The 19921-nt window shown below is 40.9% G+C and overlaps 1 protein-coding gene across 6 annotated transcripts in view; it reads right to left on the bottom strand.

Annotated features, from left to right (window-relative positions):
• Nucleotides 1-19921, bottom strand: part of CC2D2A (coiled-coil and C2 domain containing 2A) — a 138016-nt gene that overhangs the window by 100976 nt on the left and 17119 nt on the right. For all 6 annotated transcript variants that reach the window (XM_032632685.1, XM_032632689.1, XM_032632690.1 and 3 more), the window contains 2 exons: nt 3211-3299; nt 2783-2884 (listed from right to left, as the gene is read on the bottom strand). In XM_032632685.1, the coding sequence (XP_032488576.1) occupies nt 2783-2884; nt 3211-3299 (191 nt within the window). The remainder of the gene's footprint in view (nt 1-2782; nt 2885-3210; nt 3300-19921) is intronic.

Genomic DNA, 19921 nt, shown 5'->3' with positions numbered 1-19921 from the left:
GTCCAGTGTATCTATTTATTTTTTTCCACTTGGGAGATAAGAAACCATTGCCTAAGCCAATTTTACATAACCTGACTCCAAGGCTGGAGCCAAGTGCCCTTTCTATGAGCTCCTAATAGCATCCACCACAGATCTTAATCATCCTGTACTTCCATTGTCTGATAACCTGCCTGTCATCCCTACTGGGATCCTTGAGAGTAGGCTGTGACTGACATCCCTGTGTATTCAGAGCCCAGTGGGCACCTGGCAGGAAGAAGTCTCCTGTAGATGCTGGCTGGGCAACAGGTAGAGTGTCAAGGGATCAGAACTTGGGTCACCTGGGACAGAGAACCAGACCCAGAAAATAAAGACATTATGGTCGTGTCTAGTGGAGACCAAGCAGTCAAAAGTTCTGTGTTATCTCCACTTTGATGTTGACATGTTCTTAGAGATTTGTGTTTGGGCTTTGTTCTCTTATCACAAGTCTGCTGAGTATAAAGTAAATAGAAATGCAAACAAGAGTTAAGCACGTGTTTGTGTTGATAATTTGGATTCTCCACCATATTCCCAACTGGTTTCTCCTTTTTTTTTTTTTTTTTTGCGGTACGCGGGCCTCTCACTGTTGTGGCCTCTCCCGTTGCGGAGCACAGGCTCCGGACACGCAGGCCCAGCGACCATGACTCATGGGCCTAGCTGCTCCACAGCATGTGGGATCTTCCCGGACCGGGGCACAAACCCGTGTCCCCTGCATCGGCAGGCGGACTCTCAACCACTGCGCCACCAGGGAAGCCCTGGTTTCTCCTTTTCACTCTGACCCTTCAGCCTTTAACACTAGCTAACACTTACAGAGAGAGGGCTTACCACGTGCAAGGTGCTATCTGAAACACTGTAGCATGTATGAGATCATTTAATCCTCAAAACAATACCAAGAGTTGGGTTCTAGTAGTATCCCTATTTTACAGAGGTGGAAAGTGGGGTCCAGAGAGTAGATAAGTTACATGTCCAAGGTCACACAGCTAGTGTGTGAGATTGCCAGCACTGAATGCTGGGCAGCTGAGGTCCAGCATCTGGGTTCTTCCTGTGCTTTGCTCTTTGCTCCATAGGATATAAATGGACCACTTTTTAGATATTCCTTCTGCGTTGAGGTGTATACATGAAGAAATGTGCTTGTGAATGGTATGTTCCATTAGCAACCTGAGATCAGGTCTAAGGGCAAGGCAGTTGATGTTTGCCTCAAATCCACAGAATGGCTCTTAGGGGAGATAGACTATGACAGACATACAGGTCAAGGTCCTGCTCGCAAGGAGAAATAAATACCCTATGGGCCAAGAGACTACATTTGTACCTCTAAAACTTCCAACTTGATTTGGATATCATATTCATGGCCCATGGACAAGTGAAAACTACCATGACTGTATGAAATGATTATCCATCAGAAGATACATACAAGGCCGGATATAGGAGACCAGACCCTCCTATCACTTAGACCACTTGACCAGAAGCCGAGACTCACACACCTGCTGAAACAATCAAAGTGTTTGTGTCATCATGATGGGATTTCAGGGCTTTTTTCTTTATTTTCCAGTATTTTAGAATTATGGCTCTTACAATTATGGCTCTTACGGAAGAAAATAAGTTGGAATTAAAGAACAAGAAATGTGTCCTCAGTAGAATGGAGTAGCAAATTGTCATAAAGCCTTTTTAGGGGACTGACTGAGTGTTCCGACAACCTATGAGGACGGCTGCAACTTTCCTTGTAATCATGCAATCTCTGTCTTGTTTGGGATGAATATAGGTAAAAATTTGTAGCATCTCATCATAGAAAAAGAAAAGGCATCATCTAAGAAATCAGTGGTTGTGTTTCAGAAATATCCCTAAAGCATAGACTTTGAAAACAACCAAAACCATCATCATCAACAACAAACCATTGGATTAGACTTGCAAACACTTCATTGAGCCATTTGCTCTGTTCTTTCTGTTCCTTCTTTTACCCTCTTACATGCTTGTCCTTCAGCAACATCCCTGCTACGTCTTTCTGTCTTTTACTGGCTTCTACTCTGATTCATGGGCTTTTACTGTCAGTTTTTCTCCAAGTGTTAGATTGTCTTCATTCAGTCTTCTTTCCCTCAGGAAGCAAAGGCACTCTCAAAACTTCAAAACTGACCACAGTAGAAACGCTTCCAAAATCTGTTTCTCCAGGCCCAGGTCCCTTCCTCTATGTGCATCTCCAGAGGAACACGTGCTGTGATGCCTCACCAGCATCTCAGATTCAAACAGAAATCAACCCAGTGCATTCAAACCACCTCCCTATCCTATTGTCAATTGCTTTCCACTGCTTATGAAAAACCATCAGTGCTCCTTAATGTAACACTCAGGCCCCCACGATCAGATTCTATTCTCATCTCTTTCTCTGTTTCCCAGCAAGATCCATGGACCCAGCAACACTGACCCTTGAGACAGACTGGGAATGAGATAGAGCTGGCGTCAAATCCTGACTCCTCCACGTACATGCTCTGTGACCTGGGGATAGCTTTGCAGCCCCTCTGAACCTCATATATCAAATGTGAATGGAAATAATAGTACCCACCTCATAGGTGTGTTGGGATAAGGGCATGTGATAACATGGGGCAGACTTGGCAAAATGCCTGGCACCGAGTAGCACTTTATAAATAGTAGCTATTATTATTAATAATAAGCATTTAACACCTCCTCTGTGCATAGCTCTGTTCTAGAACTTTTGCTGGAAAATTTATATTCTCCTTCATTGTCCTTGGTCACAAGGTAGAGATGGCCCATTTCTCACCTCTGTGCCAAATTCAGTCTCCAATTCTTTCTCACTGGGACGTCGTAAGCGCCTGGGCCGAGGGGTGGGTATTTCCTGCAGCAACGCACTTTCTGCTTTGGACTAAAAAGTCGAACAGAAAATTATTGCTACATCACGTCAGTGATGCTATGAAAATCTTGGTCACCATCTTAGGAGAAAATAAATCAGTAAAAAATACACGTTATACTTCTTTAAGAGATAAGAACAAAGATTTAGAAAAAGGATGTTAAATTCTTAAGTATAGTTTTCATCTGTGCCAATATTAAATACTGCATTAACATTTAGAACATGAAAAACAAATTTAACGGTATTCAAATCCATGCAGTTTTGAGCAAACAAAGCAAGCTAGACAAGACCAGAAGCATTGCAGTCAGCACCGAACAAAATATTCCTGTGGTTTCTCTCACCCTTGCAGCTTGTAATTTCTCCCTCATGCGTTCTCTCATGGAAAATTCTGCAAAGCCTGTTCTGGAAGCTGAAGGAATTGGAGGTAAGCCTAAAACAATACAAGAAAATTACTTTAAAACATTTTTTTTTTCAAAGGGAAGATTAGATTGAAAAATGGCAAGAGAATGTAATTTTATTTTGCAAATTTAGAACTTCACATAAGCAATCATGAGATAATGCTGATAACCATCCATTTGATGTAATAAGGACATGTCTTGGCTTCTTTAAGACGGACAGTGAAAACCTCGGTCCTATCAAGGCTGTTACATTGACTTAACTAAGAATAAAACGAATGACATTTGACTATTCAAGGCACAGACACACTTACCAATTCAATTACCATTGGGAAGAGGTTCTCGAATTTGTTGATTTGAGAAACAGGCTTGTCGGATGAATGGATGGCTATTGATTTCGGAGTTCAACTTTCAACAGCACTGATAACTTCAGTCAGAGAAACCTTCTCTATGAGAGGTTCTATAGCCCTGGGATATCCCATACAGACAACACATATTTTGTACATATTATTAAACCTATATATAAATATCATGAAATGTTGTTCAGCTATTTTGTGTCGGGCTCTGTGATAATGTGTTGAATGCATCTTCTCGTCAATCTTATGCCATCCCTGCTAGGAAGGATCACCTGGCACCTTGAAGATGAAGACTCTGAGGCCCTCTGTGATAACTGACTGGCATGGCGATTGCACACCTAGGAAGTGGAATGCTTGGGATTTGGTCCCAAATGCTCTACACCATTATGAAAGAGGTGGAAATAGAACAAAGCATTTGGGGAACAGAATGTTATGCTTGGAGCAGAGAGGCTGTACTGGGATGAAGTAGAAGATAAGATTGCAGAAGGAGTTTGGGGTGAAGTCATGGGGAGCCTCTGATGTCACATGAAGGAGTCTGGAATATATTCTCCATGTGGTGGGGATGTCTTGAAGGATGTGGAGAGAGGAGGAAGTGAAGCAGCATTTTCTGAGCTGTTCCTGGGTCTGCAGGTACAGCATGGTTGGAGTGGAGGCACCAGGGACCCCAGCTGGGATACCCTGGTGAGATAATAAAGAGGGAGTCTGTGGGAATAATTGCGAAGACGCCACAAGAAAAATGATACAGTTGTCCCTAGTGACGATGGCGAGTAGGGCACTAGTTCTCCCAGCAGTAGCAGCATCTTCTGGGCACTTGGTGGATGGGCAAACACTCAGGCCAGACAGACTCGGTGAATCAGAACCTGGAGGTGGAGCCACCATCTGGGTGATTTAAAGACACACTCAAGTTGGAGGACCCCCGGTTTAGAGCAAGAAAGAGAAGGTGAAGGTGTCTGAGGTTTTGACTGAGGTGAGTAGGGGTTTGGGGTTCCTGAGAAAGAGAAAAGAGGAGGGAAGCCAGTCTGGGAGATACTGAAGGGGGTCACTTTGCAGCTGGAATGAGTCTGAGGTGCTGGCAGGATATGGAAATGTGTGCTTGTCCTGCACCTGAGCTCCGGGAAGGGGTCCAGGCCCCAAGATGAAGACTTAGGAAGCGTTTCTACCGTGGTGATGTTAACGTTTTGAGAAAACCTTTCCCGAAGGAGAGAGTGCAGAGAGAGGAGGCTTCTGACCCTGTAGCCATTGGCACTGTTAAGGGACGAAGGCTAAAAAATGAAAGAAATAGAGAAGGCAAGATGATTTATTAGCAGGTGGAAGGAACTGTGGCAGAGAGAGGAAGTGATGATGGGCAGAGGCCACTGTGCTGGCCCTTCGGCCTCCGCTTATGCAGAAAAGCGATCCTGGGCTTTGGAGCTATTTCTGCAACTTGGCCACTCAGTGCTGAGGCTGGGCTTCCTTCCTTCTGTGTGATAGAGAGATGAAAAATCCTACTTCATCAGGCACCAATCATGCCATTTCCTCAATGCCTGTAGGAAAGCATGAAATAATTGTAGTGAAGATCACAGTCTTGCATGTGTGGATTGAGGTTCAAGTTCTTTAGAAGAATCTCCATTAGCTCGATAAAAAGGCCTTTGGCATTGTTTTTCAACTCACGTAAGAAATCAAGTCATTATTTCCTATTTTAAAGATCATCTACCCATGGTAGATCATATCTCCATGTCAAAGTCCCAAGACTTGTCCTGTATCCCGTTTGTCACATTTTGAATTTATATATTTGTGTGGTTATTTGATTAGTACCTCCTACCTCTCCCAGGTTCTATGGTTTTCAGCCACAAAGGGTGGGCACAGGTAAGTGTCACTAAATGCGTGTGGACCACCTAGGCTGATAAAGAAGGGCTTCTAGACTGGACCCCCGGGGCTTGCCCATCCTGTTCTCTGGCTGATCACTCTCTTTGCTTCTGTCTCTAGAGAGCTGCCCTTTCATAGTTAACAAGGCATGCTTTTGAACGTGAAAAAAAATCTTGTTTATTTACTCCCATTCCCCCTGCTTTTTTTTTAAAGAGATCTAGTTTTTCAAATTGACTTAAAATAGCTATTGTGCACATGGAGCTCATTAGAATAATTTTATGAATTATTCTTTAAAAGAGAGACAAGATATTTTATTTAAACACTATCTCTTCTGACTAAAGAAACCAAAGGGGCTTCTTTAGTACGTATTAGTTTTAAAAAACTTGAAAAATTCTGAAGTGGTGAAAAGTAGTTCTTGTCTGAGTTTTTCAAAACTCTGTGTTAGTGAAAGGCATTTGGAGGGCATAAAGATTTCCAAATCTGATCTGTACAGTTAGGTGGTGAGATGTTATTTTCCCAGCTAGAATGTGACCTGCTTGAGGGCAAGGACCATGTTGGTGACTTTTGTACCTGGCACCTTGTAGCACTATATCAATAAAGGAAAACACATGAAGGAACCATGAGGGTGTGAGAGATATTATACTTAAAGAGGGATTTCAAACAAAATAAATGTAATCCTCATTTGGATGAAATCAGATGATGACAACTTTTTTCTTTTTAAGGTAATATTACTACCATGATAACCATGGAAACCAAGTGTACTAATTCACTCCCTTTGACCTAATAACTAATAGGGCTTAGGGACTTTCATTTTTATGTTGGTAGTCCATGGCAAACAGAGTGTCTTTAAACAGCTAGAAACACGAAGACAATCCTCATAAGACATTTTTCCACCTTATTGTCAGTTACTCCACTACATGACTAACCAGCTACGTGGTCCCAGACTGACTCTATTTGTCTTTCCCTGGGGCTAAGAAGTGATTTGCCAAACTTGAAAAAGGGTGTGATTTCACATTTACTAAACAGGCTCTGTGACACAGCTAAGAAAATCTGGCATGCATAAAGTTTCCACAGGATCCAAGAGTGCAATGAAAATAATTTTTTAAATTATTAAAGATTTGAGTGGAGGACATGCAAGAACTTACGGGTAATGAGAGAATTTCAAGACATTCCATTAAAAATATATACATAATGTCCATTAGTATGAAATATGGATTCCCTTGGCCATGTGATGTTTTTCATCAGAGGCAGCAGGGATTACAAATTCAGCAACACTGCACTGGCTGCTCAGTAAACCCGTGAATCCCAAAGCTTCATTATCCTCGTGCTGCTTCCAGATCTTCTCCGTGCTGTCACCTTTTCCTGTCACCCATACTCACTGCACCCTATTTCTCTCTCCTTACGGACTGCATCACAAGTTGGACGTGTTCCATTTTTCTTTAAACCACTTCCATTATACGTGACCCCTCAGAAAACAAAGTCTTCACTCCACCATCTGGAAGTGCTCCCCTCTTTCCCTTACTTTTGCAGACATTCCCACACGTCTTGATAGACCATTTGTTCTGTGAATCACACTGCCCAGACCAGAGCTCTCTGTATACATTGGGGTGTACAAGGACTTTCCAAGGACTTGACATAAAATCTGAAATGCAGTTCAGCCAGCCCTCTGTGTCCATGGGTTCTGCATCTGCTGATTCAACCAGGCACAGATAGAAAATGTTTAGAAAAAATTCCAGAAAGTTCCAAAAAGCAAGACTTGAATTTGCTGCAAACCAGCAACTATTTACATAACATTGACATTGTATTAGGTATTATAAATAATCAAGACATCATTTAAAGTATACAGGGTGATGTATGTAGGCTATATGCAAATTCTATGCCATTTTATATAAGGGACCTGAGCATCGATGGATTTTGATATCCACGGGGCGGGGTGGGGCGGGGAGTGGTCCTGGAACCAATCCCTGTGGATACTGAGGAATGACTAAGTTGGTTGGATTTGAGTTGGTACTATCTGAATTCACAGATTGTCAAATAGGAGAGTGTGCCTACGATTCTTGGTTAATTACCTCACTCTTCTACCTTTCTATTCTAAAGAATATGCTACTGGAAGCTTTTATTTATTTATTTTACTTCTTATGATTAATACATATTGAAGAAATTTTACAGTACCTTTATGTCTTCATCAGTTGTGCATTATTGATATTGATAATAAATAACTCAATCAAAAATTCAACTTGTTAAGATGGTGAGCAGTGAAGACTTTTTTTTAAAGCTATTTTTTTTATTATCTATTTTATACATATTTGTTTATATATGTCAATCCCAATCTCCCAATTCATCCCACCACCACCACTTTCCCCCTTTGGTGTCCATACGTTTGTTCTCTACATCTGCGTCTCTATTTCTGCCTTGCAAACCGGTTCATCTGTACCATTTATCTAGATTCCACATATATGCGTTTAATATACAATATTTATTTTTCTCTCTCTGACTTACTTCACTCTGTGTGACAGTCTCTAGGTCCATCCACGTCTCTACAAATGACCCAATCACGTTCCTTTTCATGGCTGGGGAATATTCCATTGTATATATGTACCACATCTTCTTTTTCCATTCGTCTGTCGATGGGCAGACGAATTTATGCTGCTTCCATGACCTGGCTATTGTAAATACTTCTTCAATGAACACTGGGATGCATGTGTATTTTTGAATTATGGTTTTCTCTGGGGGTATATGCCCAGTAATGGGATTGCTGGGCCATATGGTAATTCTATTTTTAGTCTTTTAAGGAACCTCCATACTGTTCTCCAAAGCGGCTGTATCAATTTACATTCCCACCAACAGTGCAAGAGGGTTCCCTTTTCTCCACACCCTCTCCAGCATTTGTTGTTTGTAGATTTTCTGATGCCCATTCTAATCGGTGTGAGGTGATACCTCATTGCAGTTTTGATTTGCATTTCTCTACTAATTAGTGATGTTGAGCAGCTTTTAATGTGTCTCGTGGCCATCTGCATGTCTTCTTTGGAGAAATGTCTATTTAAGTCTTCTGCCCATTTTTTGATTGGGTTGTTTGTTTTTTTAATATTGAGCTGCACGAGCTGTCTATATATTTTGGAGATTAATCCTTTGTCCATTGATTCATTGGCAAATATTTTCTCCCATTCTGAGGGTTGTCTTTTCGTCTTATTTATAGTTTCCTTTGCTGTGCAAAAGCTTTTAAGTTTCATTTGGTCCCATTTGTTTATTTTTGTTTTTATTTCCATTACTCTAGGAGGTGGGTCAAAAAAGATCTTGCTGTGATTTATGTCATAGAGTGTTCTGCCTATGTTTTCCTCTAAGAGTTTTATAGGGTCCAGTCTTATATTTCGGTCTTTAATCCATTTTGAGTTTATTTTTGTGTATGGTGTTAGGGAGTGTTCTAATTTCATTCTTTTACATGTAGCTGTCCAGTTTTCCCAACACCACTTACTGAAGAGACTGTCTTTTCTCCATTGTATATCCTTGACTCTTTTGTCATATATTAGTTGACCATAGGTGTGTGGGTTTATCTCTGGGCTTTCTATCCTGCTCCATTGATCTATATTTCTGTTTTTGTGCCAGTACCATATTGTCTTGATTACTGTAGCCTTTTAGTATAGTCTGAAGTCAGGAAGTCTGATTCCTCCAGCTCTGTTTTTGCCCTCAAGATTGCTTTGGCTATTTGGGGTCTTTTGTGTCTCCATACAAATTTTAAGATTTTTTCTAGTTCTGTAAAATATGCCATTGGTAATCTGATAGGGATTGCATTGAATCTGTAGATTACTTTGGGTAATATAGTCATTTTCACAATATTGATCCTTCCAATCCAAGAACATGGTATATTTCTCCATCTGTTTGTGTCATCTTTGATTGCTTTCAACAGTGTCTTATAGTTTTCTGAGTACAGGTCTTTTACCTCCTTAAGTAGGTTTATTCCAAGATATTTTATTCTTTTTGTGGCAGTGCTGAATGGATTGTTACCCTGATTTCTCTTTCTGATCTTTCATTGTTAGTGTATAGGAATGCAAGAGATTTCTGTGCATTAATTTTGTATCCTGCAACTTTACCAAATTCATTGTTTAGCTCTAGTAGTTTTCTGGTGGCATCTTTAGGATTCTCTATGTATAGTATCAGGTCATCTGCAAACAGTGACAGTTTCACTTCTTTTCCAATTTGTATTCCTTTTATTTCTTTCTCTTCTCTGATTGCCGTGGCTAGGACTTCCAGAACTATGTTGAATAACAGTGGCAAGAGTGGACATCCTTGTCTTGTTACAGATCTTAGAGGAAGTGCTTTCAGTTTTTCACCATTGAGAATGATGTTTGCTGTGGGTTTGTCATATATGGCCTTTAATATGTTGAAGTAGGTTCCCTCTATGCCCACTCTCTGAAGAGTTTTTATCATAAATGCGTGTTGAATTTTGTCAAAAGCTTTTTCTGCATCAATTGAGATGATCATATGGTTTTTATTCTTCAGTTTGTTAATATGGTGTATCACATTGATTGATTTGCGTATATTGAAGAATCCTTGGCAACTCTGGGACAAATCCTACATAATCATGCTGTATGATCTTTTTTATGTGTTGTTGGATTCTGTTTGCTAGTATTTTGTTGAGGAGTTTTGCATCTATATTCATCATTGATACTGGTCTGTAATTTTCTTTTTTTGTAGTGTCTCTGTCTGGTTTTGGTATGAGCGTGATGGTGGCCTCATAGAATGAGTGTGGGAGTGTTCCTTCCTCTGCAGTTTTTGGGAAGAGTTTGAGAAGGATGGGTGTTAACTCTTCTCTAAATGTTTGATACAATTCACCTGTGAAGCCATCTGGTCCTGGACTTTTGTTTATTGGAAGATTTTTAATCACAGTTTCAATTTCATTACTTGTGATTGGTCTGTCCATATTTTCTATTTCTTCCTGGTTCAGTCTTGGAAGGTTATGTGTTCCTATGAATTTGTCCATTTCTTCCAGGTTGTCCATTTTATTGGCATAGAGTTGCTTATAGTAGTCTCTTAGGATGCTTTGTATTTCTGCGGTGTCCATTGTAACTTCTTTTTCATTTCTAATTTTGATTTGAGTCCTCTCCCTCTTTTTCTTGATGAGTTTGGCTAAAGGTTTATAAATTTTGTTTATTTTCTCAAAGAACCAGCTTTTAGTTTTATTGATCTTTGCTATTGTTTTCTTTGTTTCTATTTCATTTATTGCTGCTCTAATCTTTATGATTTCTTTCCTTCTACTAACTTTGGGTTTTGTTTGTTCTTTCTCTGCTTCTTTTAGGTGTAAGGTTAGATTATTTGAGATTTTTCTTGTTCCTTGAGGTAGAATTATATTACTATAAACTTCCCTCTTAGAACTGCTTTTGCTGCATCCAATAGGTTTTGGATTGTCGTGTTTTCATTGTCATTTTGTCTCTAGGTATTTTTTGATTTCTTCTTTGAGTTCTTCAGTGATCTCTTGGTTATTTAGTAACCTATTGTTTAGCCTCCATGTGTTTGTGCTTTTTACGTTTTTTCGCCTGTAATTTATTTCTAATCTCATAGTGTTGTGGTCAGAAAAGATGCTTGATATGATTTTAATTTTCTTAAATTTACCAAGGCTTGATTTGTAACCCAAGATGTAATCTATCCCGGAGAATGTTCCATGTGCACTTGAGAAGAAATTGTAATCTGCTGTTTTCGGATGGAATGTCCTATAAATATTAATTAAATCTATCTGGTCTACTGTGTCATTTAAAGCTGTGATTCCTTATTAGTTTTCTTTCTGGCTGATCTGTCCATTGGTGTAAGTGAGGTGTTAAAGTCCCTCACTATTACTGTGTTACTATTGATTTCCTCTTTTATAGCTGTTAGCATTTGCCATATGTATTGAGGTGCTCCTATGTTGGGTGCATATATATTTATAATTGTTATATCTTCTTCTTGGATTGATCCCTTGATCATTATGTCATGTCCTTTCTTCTCTCTTATAACATTCTTTATTTTAAAGTCTATTTTATCTGACATGAGTATTGCTACTCCAGCTTTCTTTTGATTTCCATTTCATGGAGTATCTTTTTCTATCCCCTCACTTTCAGTCTGTATGTGTTCCTAGGCCTGAAGTGGGTCTCTTGCAGACAGCATATATATGGGTCTTGTTTTTGTATCCCTTCAGCAAGCCTGTGTCTTTTGGTTGGAGCATTTAATCTGTTCACATTCAAGGTAGTTATAGATATGTGTGTTCCTATTTCCATTTTATTAATTGTTTTGGGTTTGTTTTTGTAGGTCCTTTTCTCTTTTTGTGTTTCCCAGTTAGAGAAGTTCCCTTAGCATTTGTTGTAGAGCTGGTTTGGTGGTGCTGAATTCTCTTAGTTTTTGCTTATCTGTAAAGCTTTTGATTTCTCTGTCAAATCTGAATGAGATCCTTGCCGGGTAGAGCATTCTGGGTTGCAGTTTCCTCCCTTTCATCACTTTAAATATATTGTGCCACTCCCTTCTGGTTGTAGAATTTCTGCTGAAAAATCAGCTGTTAACCATAAGGGAGTTCCCTTGTGTGTTATTTGTTGTTTTAAATAATTTTTCTTTGTCTTAATTTTTGTCAATTTGATTACTATGTGTCTTGGCATGTTTCTCCTGCCTGGAACTCTCTGCGCTTCTTGGACTTGGGTGGCTATTTCCTTTCCCATGTTAGGGAATTTTTGACTTTAATCTCTTCAAATACTTTCTTGGGTCCTTTCTCTCTCTCTTCTCCTTCTGGGACCCCTATAATGCAAATGTTGGTGCATTTAATGTTATCCCAGATGTCTCTTAGGCTGTCATCATTTCTTTTCATTCTTTTTTCTTTATTCTGTTCTGCAGCAGTGTATTCCACCATTCTGTCTTCTAGGGCAATTATCCATTATTCTGCCTCAGTTATTCTGCTATTGATTCCTTCTAGTGTATTTTTCATTTCAATTATTGTATTGTTCGTATCTGTTTGTTTGTTCTTTAATTCTTCTAGGTGTTTGTTCTTTAATTCTTCTAGGTCTGCGTTAAACATTTCTTGCATCCTCTCGATCTTTGCCTCCATTCTTTTTCCAAGGTCTTGGATCATCTTCACTATGATTATTCTGAATTCTTTTTCTGGAAGGTTGCCTATCTCCACTTCATTTAGTTGTTTTTCTGGGGTTTTATCTTGTTCCTTCATCTGGTACAGAGTCCTCTGCCTTTTCATTTTGTCTGTCTTTCTGTGAAAGTGGTTTTCATTCCACAGGCTGCAGGATTGTAGTTCTTCTTGCTTCTGCTGTCTGCCCTCTGGTAGATGAGGCTCTCTAAGAGGCTTATGCAAACTTCCTGATGGGAGGGACTGGTGGTGGGTAGAGCTGGGTGTTGCTCTGGTGGGCAGAACTCAGTAAAACTTTAATCTGCTTGTCTGCTGATGGGTGGGGCTGGGTTCCCTACCTGTTGGTTGTTTGGCCTGAGTTGACCCAACACTGGAGCCTACCCGGGCTCTTTGGTGGGGCTAATGGTGGACTCTGGGAGGGCTCACACCAAGGAGTACTTCCCAGAACTTCTGCTGACAGTGTCCTTGTCCTCACAGTGAGCCACAGCCACCCTCTGCCTCTGCAGGAGACCCTCCAACAGTAGCAGGTAGGTCTGGTTCAGTTTCCTATGGGGTCACTGCTCCTTCCCCTGGGTCCCAAAGTGCACACTACTTTATGTGTGCCCTCCAAGAGTGGAGTCTCTGTTTCTCCTGCTGTTGAAGTTCTGAAATCAAATCCCGCTAGACTTCAAAGTCTGATTCTCTGGGAATTCCTCCTCCTGTTGCTGGACCCCGAGGTTGGGAAGCCTGATGTGGGGCTCAGAACCTTCACTCCAGTGGGTGGACTTCTGTGGTATAGTTGTGCTCCACATTGTGAGTCACCCACCCAGCAGTTATGGGATTTGATTTGATTGTGATTGCGCCACTCTTACCATCTCATTTTGGCTTCTCCTTTGTCTTTGGATGTGGGGTATATTTTTTGGTGAGTTCTAGTGTCTTCCTGTCGATGACTGTTCAGCAGTTAGTTGTGATTCTGGCACTCTCACAAGAGGGAGTGAGCGCACGTCCTTCTACTCCACCATCTTGAACCAATCTCAATAAAAAGTTTTTTAACATAGTAATATATTTTTAAAAATTCTGTGGGGGAAATGGAATAAAGGAGTTAGAGAAGAAAAGGGAATGAGGTGAAATTCTAACTGTTCAGGGAGGGTTTGTTTATTATTTTGAAACAGATAATGGTGGTTCTCAAATCCCTATGCCATTTAGATTCCTTTGGATGCTTTAAAAGTGACATAAGAGTTTTATTTTAAAGCATTAATATTTACAATATGACATCAATAAAATCTTTTGTAAATATTTAAAAGCATGATAAAAACTCTTGATGGCAAGTTACATATAAGCAACATTCTTGTAGTGATCATGGACAAAAGGGCTGGGAGTACACTGGCCTGAACTGGCTTTTCACTCTTGCCTCTCTCCTCCCATGATAAATAATTTCCCACGGTTGTAAAATTCCAGGGATAGGATGTAAATATGGAGTTGAGGGGTAGGGAGAGCACAGGATGGAAGCCAGCTTGACTTCAGTAGGAAAACTTGGAGAGGAGCAGAGGTAATAATCTTAAAGGCTTGAGAGGAAAAACGTAATAAGTGAGACAATCAGTTGGACTGTCCCCAACTTCTAAGCTACTGCACTTGGATGTAAGAGCTTGGGATACCCTTTCAGCCTTAGCAACCCTCTGTCAACACACGACTTCCTCAGCGGTCAGGCAGGAAAAACTCAGCATTAGAAAAGGGCCTGAGGTTAGTGGTGGTTGTCCCTAGGGTATAAGAATGTGAGTGATTACTTTCTCCTATTTCCTTCTCCAGATTTTCTAATTTCATTAAATGGATGAGTATTGTGGAAATTTTACTACACAAAATGGAGGTCAAAACAGGCTGAGAACTGCAGGATCTGCCCTGGGTTCCAGCCCTAGCGCTGCTGAGAGCTCACCTGTGCTGAGGGTCTGCAGGGATTTCTTTGGTCAATTTCTTCTTTTCTGGTTCTTTCTATCATAGTCCCATTAACATTTTTATTTTATATTAACTGAAAACTCAGGGTCTTATTCTGGCATATAAGTTTCCTTCTGACTCAGGGGGGCTTGGACCTCAGGATTTTGGCTCTGCCTGCTGCCCTTTCCTGCTTCTTTGTGCTTCAGCACACCTCCCAGGCTTGAAGATTATTATGGTCTGAATGTTTTCACCCTCCACAACTTCCCATGTTGAAGCCCTAACCCCCAGTGTGATGGTATTTGGAGGTGGGACCTTTGGGAGGTAAATAGGTTTAGATGAGGTCATTGAGAGTGGGGTCCCCATGATGTGATTAGTGTCCCTATAAGAAGAGGAAGAGAGACCAGAGCTCTCTCTCTTTCTCTCTTTCCATCACATGAGGACACAGTGAGAAGGGCCATCGGCCAGCCAGGAGAAGGCTCTCACTAGGAACTGAATCATCCTGCACTTTGATTTGGACTCCCAGCCTCTAGAACCATGAGAACTCAATGTCTGCTGTTCAAGCCATCAGTCTACGGTATTTCGTTGTAGCAGCTGGAGCCACCTGAGACAGGGACCATCAGTCTGGAAAAGACTGGGCCCGGCCAGCCCTGCCATTTGTCCCTGTGCTCCGGCATCATCATGGTGATGGCACGGGGCAAGAGGGCTTCCAACAGAACTGAGACAATGAACAGTGGTAAAGAACATCATAGATATACTTTGACATGACAATTTTGCCTCAGGTTGAGCCTTCCACATTGCCTTGGGCAGAGTGGAAAAAACATCAACAGCATTCAGGAGGGCCAGGTACTGCCTGGGAGATGCCAGGGTAACTGTGAGTGGTCTCAGAACAAGCTTCTCGAACTTTTAAGAGAGGAAATAATAGGTAAATCTTCTGAGCTTGTAATATTTTTGCCAGAGTTAATTTCTAACAGGATACTAGTACATGTTCTACCCAACCCACTCTTGGAAGTGCTAGGTTACGGAATCTAGTTCAAGCATTCCACTAAGAAATCTTTATTGAGCATGTATTATATGTACAAGGCAGTAGGGATATAAGAGTGAACAAAACAAATATCCCCACCTTCCTGGAGTGAAGTAGTATGTGGAGTATGTCAGATGGTGGTAGGTGTATGGAGACAAACAAAGCTGGCTTGGGGATAAGGAGGGCCAGGAGGCAGGGGTGTATTGTAGTTTGGAGTGGCCAAGCAAGACCTTCAAGGTGACATTGGATCAGGGGAAGGAAATGAGGGGTCAAGCCAGGTGGGTAGCTGGGGGGATGAGCATTGTAGCTATAAGTCATATCTGGTGCAAAGACTCTGAGACATGGCCATCCTAATGCAAGACCAGAGTGGAAAGGGGAAACATGAGGGGTAGGAGATGGAATATAGGATAGCAGGTCATAGAGATAAGGGGGAGACAAACTGTGTAGGTCATTCTGCAGAATTTGACTTTAACTCTGAGTCAGTTGAGAACCATTGGAGGATTTGAACAGCGGAGTAACTTGACCTTACTTTTATAAGGCCACTCTGGCTGCTGGGGTGAGAATGGGGGGTGAGAATAGGAGCAGGGGCAACAGTTAGGAGGCTATGGCAACACTTTTTAAAATAATTGCAACACTTCAGATAGGAGTTGAAGGCAGCCTGGATCAGGACAGTAGTGGGGGAGGAAGTGAGAAATGGTCATACTTTCAATCTATTCTGATGCAGAGCAAACAGGACTTATTGATAGACTGGAAGTGGCTAGACAGAAAGAAAGGAGTTAAGGATGACCATAAGTTTTTGACCCAAGCAACAGAAAAAATGAAATGTCTATTTAGTGAAATGAGGATGACAAGGATTTCCCCACCCTCATGACATCCTTTAACAAGCTTTGCAAACTTCCAAGAAGAGTAATGGTATGTAAAGTTTCTGAAATTGGAAGATTTTTGTAGGAGAAACAGGTTAGGGTTGGAAGAAGGAGATCAGAAGCCTAGTTTCAGTCGAGTAGAATTTGGGTTGTCTCAAAATAGATCATGGACCTAACTAAATGTAAAAGCTAAAAACAGAAAACTTCCAGAAGAAAAATATAGGAGAAAATGTTCATGACCTTGGGTTGGGCAAAGAATTTTTAGATACAATCCATAATAGAAGAAAAGTGATAAATTTGACTCCACCAAGATTAAAAACTTTTGTACTTCAAAAGACACCATTAAGAAAATAAAAAGATTAGACATTTACTTGGAGAAAATATTTGCAAATTATATACCTGATAAAGTACTTGTGTCCAGAATCTATAAAGAACTCTTACAATTCCACAGTAAGACAAAAAATCCAATTAATAATGTATAAAAATTTAAACAGACATTTTACTAAGATGATATACAAAAGGCTAATAAGCATATGAAAAAATACTCCATATCATTAATCACTAGGGAAATACAAGTTAAAAGCACAACGAAATACCACTGTATACACATTATAAAGGCTAAAATTGAAGACAGATAATGTCAGTTGTTGGCAAGGAAGTGAGAAACTGGAACTCTCACAAACTGTTGGTGGGAAAGTAAAATGATACAGCCAGTTTGTAAAACAGATCAGCACTTTCTTATAAAGTTAAATATACATTTATCATATGACCCAGTTCATAGAAGCATTATTTATAATAGCCCCAAACTGGAAATAATCCAAATATTCATCAACAGGTGAATGAATAAATAAAATGTAGTATACCCATATGATGCAATATAATTCAGCAGTAAAAAGGAAGAAAATGTGGATAGATGCTACAATGCTTATAAATCTCAAAACCATGCTAAGTGAAAGAAGTCAGACACAAACCCCACATATTATATGGTTCTATTCACATGAAATGTCTAGAAAAGGCCTATTTATAGGAATATAAAACAAATCAGTGTTTGTCTAGGGCTGGGGGTGGGAGTGGCTGCAAACAGGCATAAAGGAACTCTTTGGGGTGATGAAATGTTCTAAAACTGGATGGTGGTGATGGCTGCACAGGTCTACAAATTTACTAATAATCATTGAATCGTATACCTACAATGGGTGAATGTTATGATATGCAAATTATGCTTCAATAAATCTACTAAAAATGTGAGCTGTCTTATGTGATTTGCAAAAGTGGGTGTTAAGTTGGTAGTTGCACATTTAGTCTGAAAGAAGCCCAGACTGGAGATAAAAGTTGGGAACTGCTCAGTTATACATACGATAGCTATATGATAGAATTTAAAGTCTTGAGATGACTGAGAGAACGAGTGTTGACAAAGAAAAGAGGGCTGAGCACTGAGCTTGGGGGCTCCAAGATTTAGAGGCTGGGGTGTAAGAACTAGCAAGGAGATGGAGAGGTCCAGCCAGCGAGGGAGAAGGAAAACCAGGAGAGTGGTGTCCGGGGAGCCATGTACAGAAGAGGAGAGAGCGTGAGCTGCAGGGAACGCAACTGAAAGTCAAGGATGGTAAAGATGAAGGACTGACTATAGAATTTAGCAAATGTGCGGCTCGTGGGGACCTCAACAAGGAGAATTTTGACAGGGAGGGGGGATGTGAATTAGAGGAGTAGGTTCAAGATTGGAGCCAGGATGGGAACAGACGACTCTGGAGGAATTTTGCTATAAAGGAGTTTTTGGGAAAATGTGTTTCCTTATAACTAATAATAATGATGGGTCTGTTTTATATTCTTTGTATTCTTTTATGAGATGGTCAGTCAGGTGGGGCACAAGACGAGACAGAGGAGAGGCTCAGGAAACAAAGTTGATCATAAACTCTCAGGTTCTGCAGCCCGGGGGCAGGACATGCCACGCAGGGCACATGGAAAGACACCAGGGTGGTCAGGAGCAGAAGACAGGAGGGGCTGAGAGCTCAGCTGATGGCCTTTCTTGGGATTTCTGAGGGAAAGACAAGGCAGGGCAGGGTAAGCAGTTTATGGTTGGCGGGTTCGAGTGGTTCTGGGGGGCTCTAAGCTATAGGGGTGGTCCCTAGTTGCCTGGTACCTGGCCCTGGGATGATCCAAGCAGAGGAATCTTGCTTCCTGGGGTTGTACTGACGCCGAAAGCTCAGGTTCTCTGCACTGGTGCCAGAACAAATCTGAGAGACAGAGTTCTGGGTGAAGTAGAAGAAGATAGCTTTATTGCTTTGCCAGGCAAAGTGGGCCACAGCAGGCTCCTGCCTCAAAAAAGTATGTGTCCCAGTCCCGGAGGATTTGATGAGAAGTTTTATAGCAATAGCTCAGGGGGGATGTTGCTGACAAGATTAGGATGTGTGAAGGGCTTGCACTCCCTTAATCTCATCTCAGGTGCTCAGTCTCCTAATCTGGAGCTTTTTTGGTCCCTTTAGTCTTGCCTCAGGTGGTTTCCTGGCTGCTCTTCCCTTGATTAGTAACAGTTCGACTCCAGCTTTGTAACTCAGGGAAGGTCATGGAGGCTGGAGTCTTGCCTACAAGAAACGGGGGACGAAAAAGGCCTCCATGCCCAGGCAACCCACAGGACCTTCGCTCAGTTTCAGTACTGGCCAGACAGAGGAGGTGGGGCTCTGGATTGGTTATTTTGCATTAAAGTCATACTCCAGTCCTGACTCTTTGCTATCTCTAACAATTGGCTACTGTCTCCCCAACCAGAAAGGTTTTTTTGTTTTTGTTTTGTTTGTTTGTTTGTTTGGGTGCTTATTTTTAAGATGTCAAAAATCATAATATCCAGAAAAAAAGTGTATTGAATACAGCATACAATTTATTTTTACTTAGATAAATATTTTACTTAGTACTGTAATTTAGTCCCCCCAGTACCGCGTGAGGTAGTAAACTCCAGTGTTGGTGAACTTTTGATATTTCCTACATTCCCCAGTGTGCACCCTCTGACTAGAATGTTCTTCACTGCTGGGCTCCAAGGTAACTCCCAAGACCAGCTCCTTTGGGCCATTCTCCTCTTGTCTTATACTGAACTTTATAACATTTGTTTCCTGGGTCAGTCTCTCCAGGTCTTGGTGACTTTTAAAAAGTATGCCTAAAATAAGTGACCTGTTTCCTTTCATTTGCATCAAATTTCACTGGATTCTGAATTTTATTTTCAACCAATACTGAGAAATGGGCTCTGAAATGATGCTTTAACCAGAGAAACTAACAGGAATGGATAGAAAACAGATGTCGGTAATGAAGAAACTTATGTTCATAGGAAACTGCTTAACATTCAATAGTTCCTCCCTTAAGAGACGGTGCAAGTTGGAATCGTGGGGGAAATGTGTGTACTTTTTTCCTAGTTGTTTATTTGATTGGGAGCTATGTTCCTATTCAGTGAAATGCTTTCTGAATTTGGAAAGTCATGACTGTGTATATGTTTGAATAGCAGATTAGAAGCCAAAGCTTTCAGTGCATGGATTTACACTGCTGTTCATCAGGGAGATGGCCCCTCTGGGCGTGGGCCTGGTGCAGTGCGGAG

The sequence above is a fragment of the Phocoena sinus genome, chromosome 5 (genome assembly GCF_008692025.1).
Source record: "Phocoena sinus isolate mPhoSin1 chromosome 5, mPhoSin1.pri, whole genome shotgun sequence".
In the NCBI taxonomy this organism is placed as follows: domain Eukaryota; kingdom Metazoa; phylum Chordata; class Mammalia; order Artiodactyla; family Phocoenidae; genus Phocoena; species Phocoena sinus.
This window is presented reverse-complemented; position numbering and strand designations above follow the sequence as displayed.